Source organism: Microchirus variegatus (genome assembly GCF_963457635.1).
Source record: "Microchirus variegatus genome assembly, chromosome: 10".
Lineage (NCBI taxonomy): Eukaryota > Metazoa > Chordata > Actinopteri > Pleuronectiformes > Soleidae > Microchirus > Microchirus variegatus.
Genome location: NC_139811.1, coordinates 473,581 through 484,422, shown reverse-complemented (window position 1 = coordinate 484,422; position 10,842 = coordinate 473,581). Strand labels below are relative to the sequence as shown.

General features: G+C 50.7%; 1 protein-coding gene across 1 annotated transcript in view; it reads left to right on the top strand.

Moving 5' to 3' along the window:
* Positions 1-9,827, top strand: part of caskin2 (CASK interacting protein 2) — a 19,132-nt gene extending 9,305 nt beyond the window's left edge. Inside the window, exons 6-19 of the mRNA XM_083896927.1 lie at positions 19-149; positions 365-473; positions 565-673; positions 789-883; positions 1,019-1,136; positions 3,882-4,006; positions 4,104-4,149; positions 4,242-4,303; positions 4,762-4,872; positions 5,664-5,765; positions 5,837-5,975; positions 7,398-8,783; positions 8,877-9,360; positions 9,593-9,827. Of these exons, the coding sequence (XP_083753053.1) occupies positions 19-149; positions 365-473; positions 565-673; positions 789-883; positions 1,019-1,136; positions 3,882-4,006; positions 4,104-4,149; positions 4,242-4,303; positions 4,762-4,872; positions 5,664-5,765; positions 5,837-5,975; positions 7,398-8,783; positions 8,877-9,360; positions 9,593-9,689 (3,114 nt within the window). The 3' untranslated portion in view covers positions 9,690-9,827. The remainder of the gene's footprint in view (positions 1-18; positions 150-364; positions 474-564; positions 674-788; positions 884-1,018; positions 1,137-3,881; positions 4,007-4,103; positions 4,150-4,241; positions 4,304-4,761; positions 4,873-5,663; positions 5,766-5,836; positions 5,976-7,397; positions 8,784-8,876; positions 9,361-9,592) is intronic.
* Positions 9,828-10,842: the final 1,015 nt, after the last annotated feature.

Sequence of the window (10,842 nt, the reverse complement as noted above, 5' to 3'; positions counted from 1 at the left end):
TCCTCCTCTTCCTGTCAGGTGACCCAGCTGTTGCTGAGCAGTAACATGGTGGTGGCGCTGTTAGAGGGAGAGAGGAAGGAGACAACAGACTCCGCCTTCACCACGCCGCTGCACCTCGCTGCTCGCAACGGACATAAAGACATCATACGGTGAGACATAAAGACATAAAGACATAAAGACATCATACAGTGAGACATGTCATGTGACCGTGTCATGTGACCGTGTCATGTGACCGTGTCATGTGACCGTGTCATGTGACCGTTGTGACCGTGTCATGTGACCGTGTCATGTGACCGTGTCATGTGACCGTGTCATGTGACCGTGTCATGTGACCGTGTCATGTGACCGTGTCATGTGACCGCAGGCTGCTGCTGAACGCCGGCATCGACATCAACAGAAGCACAAAGTCGGGCACAGCTCTACACGAAGCAGCGCTGTACGGAAAAACTGAGGTGGTTCGACTGCTGCTGGACGTGAGTTCATCACAGAACACTGAGCAGAAAACCAGAGGAACATTTTGACATTTAAGAAGAAACTAAACCATGTTTTCCCGTGGTCTTTCAGGCCGGCGTGGACGTCAACATACGAAACACCTACAACCAGACGGCGCTGGACATCGTCAACCAGTTCACTACGTCTCACGCTAGCAAGGACATCAAGCAGCTGCTCCGAGGTCCAGTCTGTCGCTGTTTTCACTGTCAAACCACTTCATCTCAGTCTAATCTCAGTCTAATCTCAGTCTCATCTCAGTCTCATCTCACTCAGTCCACATGTCTCCTGGTCCACAGACGCCACAGGGGTCCTGCAGGTCCGTGCTCTGAAGGATTACTGGAACCTTCACGATCCCACTGCGCTCAACATCCGGGCTGGTGACATCATCACGGTGAGCCCGCCCTCACAGCTGATTCTGCAGAAACAGGGCGTTAACGCTTAAGGTTAACTTAACTTGGTTGGTCCTGGTTGGTTCTGGTTGGTCCTGGTTGGTCCTGGTCCGCTGACCCGTGTCTTGGTTCCTCAGGTGTTGGAGCAGCATGTGGACGGACGTTGGAAAGGCCACATCCACGACAGTCCCAGAGGAACGGACCGCGTGGGCTTCTTCCCTCCGTCCATCGTGGAGGTCATCAGCAGAAGAAACGGTGAGTCGCGTGGAGCGAGAGTCTGACGTCACCTGACGTCGTCGCACAGGAAGTGATGTAACAGTTCTGACAAACTAACCCCGCCTGCTTCAGGACCATCCCACGCTGACTCCTCCCCCTCACGTCCTCGCTCCATCTCTCCATCCAAACCTCGTAATGACTGACCTTCACCTCTAACCTTCAGCTTGATAACCCCCCCCCCCTCCCTTCCCCCTCTCACCCTGTAGGGGGCACTCTCTCCCGACACGCCTCACTGCCCGCCCAGCGCCAGCAGCTGCTGTCCAGAGCCCCTCCCTCCTCCAGCCTCAGCTCCGCCCCTCAGACCGACGACTCCTACACTCTGTATGCTCCGCCCACACATGCAGCGCTGCCTCTGGCCAATGGCCTCTTTACCTGCACAGGTACACACACACACACACACACACACATATACTCCTGACTCAGTGTGTGACAGCACAGCAGGGGGCGCTCTCACAGTGCAGTCCACACTGACTAACTGAACTATCCCTTTAAAGACCTCGTGTATTGTTCATGCTCCGTGTTTAAGGAGGTGAATAAACGTCATCTTTCACTTTTTAAACTTTAAACTAAAGATAAAAACACAGGAAGAGAAGCTCACTGTGTCTTTAATGGTGAAACTGTGCCTCCTAGTGGCACCTTCCAGAAGTGCAGGTCACTTCACATGGATCCTGTGATTGTTTATCTGCTCACCAGCAACATTCATCAGTGTTTTAACCAGTTAACCAGAGAGTTAACTATCTCTTTATCTCTTTATCAGATGAGTTATTATTATAAAATAAAATGCATGTTTTTATTTAAAGTTTCAGCAGTTGTTCCATCACTGTCGCATCACATCAGTGGAAACAGGAAGTCTTCACACTTCACACGTGCAGAACAACAACAACATGTTTCAGAGAAATTCATTTAGATTTTCATAAACCTGAACCATGGTGGAATGTTAATAATCATGGAGAAGCCCCGCCCCCTGTCAGTCAGCCCCGCCCCCTGACAGAACTCAGTGTTTGTGTCTGATAGGTTTGTCCTCGAGTCGCCTGTCTGTGTCCGCTTGTCCCTTCCAGGACATCTGGGTCCTCAGGGACATGTGTCATGGTAAGAGTCGTCAGACCGACCGCAGCTTCCTCTGCCTCGCTCAGCGCTCTGCATCAGGACCAACACGCCGCCAACGCGCCGTCAACGCGCTGCCAACGCGCCGTCAACGTGCCGTCAACGCGCCGTCAACACGCGTTAACACGCCGTCAACATGCCGTCAACGCGCCGTCAACGCGCCGACAACACTCCGTCAACACACCTTCAACGCGTTGTCAACAAGTCGTCAATGCGCCAAAACTCCGTGAACACGCCGTCAACGCGTTGTCAACAAGCCGTCAACAAGTCATTAACACGCCGCCAATGCGCCGTCAACACGCCATAAACACATCTGCAACACACCATCAACTCGCCATCAACACGCCATCAATGCGCCGTCAACACGCCGTCAACACGTCATCAACCTACCGTCAACACGCCTTCAACACGCCATCAACGCGCCATCAACACGCTGTCAACACGATGTCAACACATCATAAACACGTCTTAAACATGCCACCAACGCACCGCCAACGCGCCGTCAACGCGCTGTCAACACGTCATCAACGTACCTTCAACACGCCATCAACGCGCCAACAACACGCCATGAACACGCTGTCAACACATCATAAACACAATCTTCAATACGCCACCAACGCACAGTCAACACGCCGTCAACACGCCATCAACACGCCATCAACGCGCCATCAACACGCTGTCAACACGATGTCAACACATCATAAACACGTCTTAAACATGCCACCAACGCGCCGTCAACGCGCTGTCAACACGTCATCAACGTACCTTCAACACGCCATCAACGCGCCAACAACACGCCATGAACACGCTGTCAACACATCATAAACACATCTTCAACACGCCACCAACGCACAGTCAACACGCCGTCAACACGCCATCAACACGCCATCAACGCGCCATCAACACGCTGTCAACACGATGTCAACACATCATAAACACGTCTTAAACATGCCACCAACGCGCCGTCAACGCGCTGTCAACACGTCATCAACGTACCTTCAACACGCCATCAACGCGCCAACAACACGCCATGAACACGCTGTGAACACATCATAAACACATCTTCAACACGCCACCAACGCACAGTCAACACGCCGTCAACACGCCATCAACACGCCATCAACGCGCCATCAACGCGCCATCAACACGCTGTCAACACGATGTCAACACATCATAAACACGTCTTAAACATGCCACCAACGCGCCGTCAACGCGCTGTCAACACGTCATCAACGTACCTTCAACACGCCATCAACGCGCCAACAACACGCCATGAACACGCTGTCAACACATCATAAACACATCTTCAACACGCCACCAACGCACAGTCAACACGCCGTCAACACGCCATCAACACGTCATCAACATGCCACCAACGTGCCGTCAACACGCCGCCAATGCAACGCTAACACGCCACCAACACGACGCTAACACTCACGTGGCCTCATGGTTTCCTCAGCGCTGTCACAACAATGCTCTGCAACTTTCACTGTCACTCAAAGCTCCGCCCCTTTGTAAGAGAGTGTGATCAGCTGTCCGTCACGTCCACAGCTGTCCGTCACGTCCACAGCTGTCCGTCACGTCCACAGCTGACCGTGACAGTGTTTCCTGTATCTGCAGCAGGTGACAGGAACAGCGTGGGCAGCGTGGGCAGCACTCGCAGCGCGGGCAGTGGACAGAGCACCGAGAGCAACGCCACGGCTAACGGCGTCCAGCAGCACGCCGGTCACCATGACAACAGCAGGGTAATTCACGCTGATTATGTAGTTATTATTTAAAGCTGCGGTATGTGACGTGTGTGTGTCATCAGTGATGTCACAGTGTGTGTTTGTTGTGCTGCAGACAGCGCCCCCTGCTGCTGAGTGTGGACATCCTGATCCTCCTGCAGGTTCTTTCTTTTTCATAAACATCAGGAAATAAAGAAACAATAATAAAAAATGTGCTGTTGACGTCATATGACCTGGTGTGATGTCACTGTAGGCGGGACTCCACGGAAACAGGCGGAGCAGTTTGTCCGTCCTCAGCAGCTGTTGGACGGAAAGGTAAGTGTCCCCACACACCGTCCAATCACGTCATGAGGAGGATCTCACTGTGTCTCAGTGTGTCTCACTGTGTCTCGTCGTGTCTCACTGTGTCTTGTGTGTCTCACTGTGTCTCACTGTGTCTCGTTGTGTCTCACTGTGTCTTGTTGTGTCTCACTGTGTCTTGTTGTGTCTCACTGTGTCTCGTCGTGTCTCACTGTGTCTCACTGTGTCTCGTTGTGTCTCACTGTTTCTCACTGTGTCTTGTTGTGTCTCACTGTGTCTCAGTGTGTCTCACTGTGTCTTGTTGTGTCTCACTGTGTCTCACTGTGTCTCGTTGTGTCTCGTTGTGTCTCACTGTGTCTTGTTGTGTCTCACTGTGTCTTGTTGTGTCTCGTTGTGTCTCGTGTCTCATGTTCTTTATTTGTATGTAATGTCTCTGTCTTATCGTCCATGTTTTGTCTCTTCGTCTTCTTCAGGACACAGACGCCATCTTTCAGTGGCTCAGCGACTTCCAGCTGGAACAATACACAGGAAACTTTGTCAGCGCCGGCTATGACGTCCCGACCATCAGCAGGATGACGCCTGAGGTGAAACACAACGTTTATGAAATTATCATTATCATCATCATCATCATTATTATCATTATCATCATCATCATCATCATCATCATCATCATCATTATCATCATCATTATCATCATTATCATCATTATCATCATCATCATCATTATCATCATCATTATCATCATTATTATCATCATTATTATCATCATCATTATCATCATTATCATCATCATTATCATCATTATTATCATCATCATTATTATCATCATCATCATTATCATCATCATTATCATCATCATCATTATCATTATCATCATTATTATCATCATCATTATTATCATCATCATCATTATCATCATCATTATCATTATCATCATTATTATCATCATCATCATCATTATCATCATTATCATCGTCATCATTATCATCGTCATCATCATTATCATCATCATTATCATCATCATCATCATTATCATCATTATTATCATCATCATCATCATCATTATCATCATTATTATCATTATCATTATCATCATCATCATATTCATCATCATTATCATCATTATTATCATCATCGTCATCATTATCATCATCATCGTCATCATTATCATCATCATCATTATCGTCATCATCATTATCATCATTATTATCATCATCATCATTATCATCATCAGTTTCATCATTATCATCATCATCATCATTATCATCATCATCATTATCATCATCATTATCATCATCATCATCATCATCATCATCATCATCATCATCATTATCATCATTATCATCATTATCATCATTATCATCATTCCACACAGGACCTCACTGCCATCGGTGTGACCAAACCAGGACACCGCAAGAAAATCTCCATGGAGATCAACAACCTGAACATCCCAGAATGGCTGCCTGAATACATCCCAGTAAGAGTGTTGAACACAGAGCTACTCACACAGTAACAGCAGCTGAGCTAACGTTGTCTTCTGTGTCTCAGTGTGACCTGAGTGAGTGGCTCAGTGCCATCGGCCTCCTCCAGTACCACAGGAAACTCTCTGACAACGGCTACGACTCCATCAGCATCGTCAAAGACCTGACGTGGGAGGACCTGCAGGAGATCGGCATCACCAAGCTGGGTGAGGACCACTCTGTGCTTCACTCTGTGCTTCACTCTGTGCTTCACTCTGTGCTTCACTCTGTGCTTCACTCTGTGGGTCACTCTGTGATTCACTCTGTGCTTCACTCTGTGCTTCACTCTGTGCTTCACTCTGGGATTCACTCTGTGCTTCACTCTGTGCTTCACTCTGTGTTTCACTCTGTGTTTCACTCTGTGGGTCACTCTGTGCTTCACTCTGTGCTTCACTCTGTGGGTCACTCTGTGCTTCACTCTGTGCTTCACTCTGTGGGTCACTCTGTGCTTCACTCTGTGCTTCACTCTGTGCTTCACTCTGTGCTTCACTCTGTGGGTCACTCTGTGGGTCACTCTGTGCTTCACTCTGTGGGTCACTCTGTGCTTCACTCTGTGGGTCACTCTGTGCTTCACTCTGTGCTTCACTCTGTGGTTCACTCTGTGGGTCACTCTGTGCTTCACTCTGTGCTTCACTCTGTGGGTCACTCTGTGCTTCACTCTGTGCTTCACTCTGTGCTTCACTCTGTGATTCACTCTGTGCTTCACTCTGTGGGTCACTCTGTGCTTCACTCTGTGCTTCACTCTGTGGGTCACTCTGTGCTTCACTCTGTGCTTCACTCTGTGCTTCACTCTGTGGGTCACTCTGTGATTCACTCTGTGCTTCACTCTGTGGGTCACTCTGTGCTTCACTCTGTGTTTCACTCTGTGGGTCACTCTGTGCTTCACTCTGTGGGTCACTCTGCTTCACTCTGTGCTTCACTCTGTGGGTCACTCTGTGCTTCACTCTGTGGGTCACTCTGTGCTTCACTCTGTGCTTCACTCTGTGCTTCACTCTGTGGGTCACTCTGTGCTTCACTCTGTGGGTCACTCTGTGCTTCACTCTGTGCTTCACTCTGTGGTTCACTCTGTGGGTCACTCTGTGCTTCACTCTGTGCTTCACTCTGTGCTTCACTCTGTGCTTCACTCTGTGGGTCACTCTGTGCTTCACTCTGTGGGTCACTCTGTGCTTCACTCTGTGCTTCACTCTGTGCTTCACTCTGTGCTTCACTCTGTGGGTCACTCTGTGCTTCACTCTGTGGGTCACTCTGTGCTTCACTCTGTGGGTCACTCTGTGCTTCACTCTGTGGTTCACTCTGTGGGTCACTCTGTGGGTCACTCTGTGCTTCACTCTGTGGTTCACTCTGTGGTTCACTCTGTGGGTCACTCTGTGATTCACTCTGTGCTTCACTCTGTGCTTCACTCTGTGGGTCACTCTGTGCTTCACTCTGTGCTTCACTCTGTGATTCACTCTGTGCTTCACTCTGTGCGTCACTCTGTGCTTCACTCTGTGCTTCACTCTGTGCTTCACTCTGTGGGTCACTCTGTGCTTCACTCTGTGCTTCACTCTGTGCTTCACTCTGTGGTCTGATGGTTGTTTTTTCCTGTGCAGGTCATCAGAAGAAGCTGATGTTGGCAGTGAAGAAGCTGTGTGACCTCCAGAGGGCGCTCCTCCAGTCAGACTCAGGTCAGGGTCTCATTGGACTCCACCTGGTCACCATTGAACCTGCAGACTCAGCAGGTGAAGGCTCCTCCCCTCTCACCCCGAGGATGTTGACCTTCCAGGACAGCGAGCTGAGCGCCGAGCTGCAGACGGCCATGTCCCAGGAGAGCAGCGACACTCGCTGTCGAGGCTCGGGTCGCTCTCAGGACCCCCCCACGGCCTCGGTCCCCCCCCACAGCTGGTCCCTGGAGAACCTGGAGCACAGTCCTGTCAGAGAGAGGAACCTCCCTGAGGGCTGGGACCAGAGGCCGCTGCCCAAACAGGTTCCTCTGGGCACAGCCACTGTGTTCAAGTACCCAGCGTTAGCAGCTAAACCCAAAGCTCACGGCTCTGCAGCACTGAAGGCTTTCTCTTACCTTCATTCTCACTGTGGATCCACTGACCTCAGGTCTGAGGCCTTCAGGTCTGAGGCCTTCAGGTCTGAGGTCTTCAGCAAATCCCTGACGCCGCCAAAGAAGAGAAGTCAGAGCACGAGTCGTTACGCTCTGTCAGACGGCGACGATGACGACGACGAAGACGACGACGATCGATCGGGAACTCTGCCGTCCTACGCCACGTTAACGCGTAAACCAGGTCGCAGCCACCTGACACGACTGCAGTCGAGTCCTGAAAAGAGCGGCAGTGTTGGACGCAGTCAGTCGTTTGCTGTGAGGGCCAGGAAAAAGGGGCCCCCTCCACCCCCCCCGAAGAGACTGAGCTCAGTGAGCAGCAGCTTCAGTGGAGATCTGAGCGACAGCAGCGCGACGCTGTCTGCAGCTGCAGGGAGTGAAGGAAGCCTGGAAGATCCAGGGCCTGATCCAGACCTCAGCCCCCAGGAGCTGCCCCCACCCTCACTGACCTCTGACCCCGGAGAGAGCGTTCACACTGAGCCTCAGGACGGATCCTCGTCTCCTCACAACAGCTCCACAGAGTGCATTCCCTTTGCAGAGGAGGGAAACCTGACCATCAAACAGAGACCTAAAGCTCCGGGGCCCCCCAGGGCTGAGGCCGTGCTGGAGCCCCCCAGGGCTGAGGCCGTGCTGGAGCCTCCAGACAAACTAGCAGCTAAGACCCCAGAGTTTAACCTGAAGGAGTCTGACACAGTGAAGAGGAGACACAAACCTAAAGACAAGGAGCAGGAAGGAGATCCAGGGTCTGACAGAAACCAGGAGGAGGTCAGTGTGAGGATCAGTGAACCTGGTCCAGGGTCAGCGTCCACCATCAAACCTCCACTGTCCCCTAAACCTCCAGCCATCGCCCCTAAACCTGTGCGTCACAGTCTTCTGGCAGCTCAAGGTAAGAATTCAGGATCCTGAGATCATAGATCATCAAAGTTCTGGTTCAGGACCTGGACCCTGACCTGTGTCTTACCTGTGGTCTTGTCCTCAGCAGCTGGACTGTCCTCTCCAACTGTGACCGTCAGTGTGGTTCAAAGTGTGGCCTTCGCTTCTCACTCTTCTCTGGCACATGGACCAGGTCCAGGTCCAGCTTCAGGTCCAGCTCCAGGTCCAGTTCTGGCTCCAGCTCCAGCTCCAGCTCCACCTTGGTCCCCTCAGAGTCCGTCCCTGACAGCAGTGAGGACTCAGATGTGCGTTGCTGGTCCAGCTCCAGCTCCAGCTCCAGCTCCGGCTCCGGCTCCAGCTCCGGCTCCAGATCCAGCTCCAGCTCCAGGTCCAGGTCCACTTTGGTCCCCTCAGAGTCCGTCCCTGACAGCAGTGAGGACTCAGATGTGTGTTGCAGGTCCAGGTCCAGGTCCAGGTCCAGGTCTTGGTGCTGAGGTGGTTCAGCAGAGACTGGATCAGACCAGCACGTCTCTGGAAGCCGCGCTGAAGGCTGTGGAGCGTGAACTGATCCTGGAGGACGGCGCTGACAGGTGAGTTCAGCTCAGATCAATCACTTTGTGATGATGATTCTCGTATCAGTGACTTCTCTTTATCTGAGAGGCTAGAGTCAGGTTTTCTCTGCTGTTCCTGTTGTAGCACGGTTTTAACACCAGGTGTCACCAGTGAGCATTCGCTAACTGTTGATATTGTCATAAGGTAGTACAGTTATACATGTTGTAAGATGATAGATTTATTGTGTTGTTTTTGTGTCTTTTCAAACAGCCGAACAAACCCGGTGAAATCTGCAGGAACGATTCTGGACGACATCGGAAACATGTTTGACGACTTGGCCGATCAGCTGGACGCCATGTTGGACTGAACCATGTCTGCTGTACCCCAACGCTAATGTACATACATACACATGCATGTATAATATATGTGTATAAACAGTGTATATATACACATATATATGTATACAGTATATATACATGTACATACATATACTGTATTTCCATCCTCAAGCTCAGGAAGTGAAACAGAGAAAACGTGGAGAGATTTTCCCACGAGTCTGATATCACTCATGGACGATCATCGTAATGAGGACGATCATCAACGAGGACGATCATCAACGAGGACGATCATCGTAGTGTGAGGACGATCATCAACGAGGACGATCATCGTAGTGAGGACGATCGTCGTAGTGTGAGGACGATCATCGTAGTGTAAGGACGATCATCGTAGTGTGAGGACGATCATCAACGAGGACGATCATCGTAGTGTGAGGACGATCATCGTAGTGTGAGGACGATCCTCGTAGTGTGAGGACGATCCTCGTAGTGTGAGGACGATCATCGTAGTGTGAGGACGATCATCGTAGTGTGAGGACGATCATCGTAGTGAGGACGATCATCAATGAGGACGATCATCGTAGTGAGGACGATCATCGTAGTGTGAGGACGATCATCAATGAGGACGATCATCGTAGTGAGGACGATCATCGTAGTGTGAGGACGATCCTCGTAGTGTGAGGACGATCATCGTAGTGTGAGGACGATCATCGTAGTGTGAGGACGATCATCGTAGTGTGAGGACGATCATCGTAGTGTGAGGACGATCATCGTAGTGTGAGGACGATCATCAATGAGGACGATCATCGTAGTGAGGACGATCATCGTAGTGTGAGGACGATCATCGTAGTGTGAGGACGATCATCAACGAGGACGATCATCGTAGTGAGGACGATCATCGTAGTGAGGACGATCATCGTAGTGAGGACGATCATCGTAGTGAGGACGATCATCAACGAGGATGATCATCAACGAGGACGATCATCGTAGTGAGGACGATCATCAACGAGGACGATCATCGTAGTGTGAGGACGATCATCGTAGTGAGGATGATCATCGTAGTGAGGATGATCATCGTAGTGTGAGGACGATCATCGTAGTGAGGACGATCATCAACGAGGACGATCATCGTAGTGAGGACGATCATCAACGAGGACGATCATCGTAGTGTGAGGACGATCATCG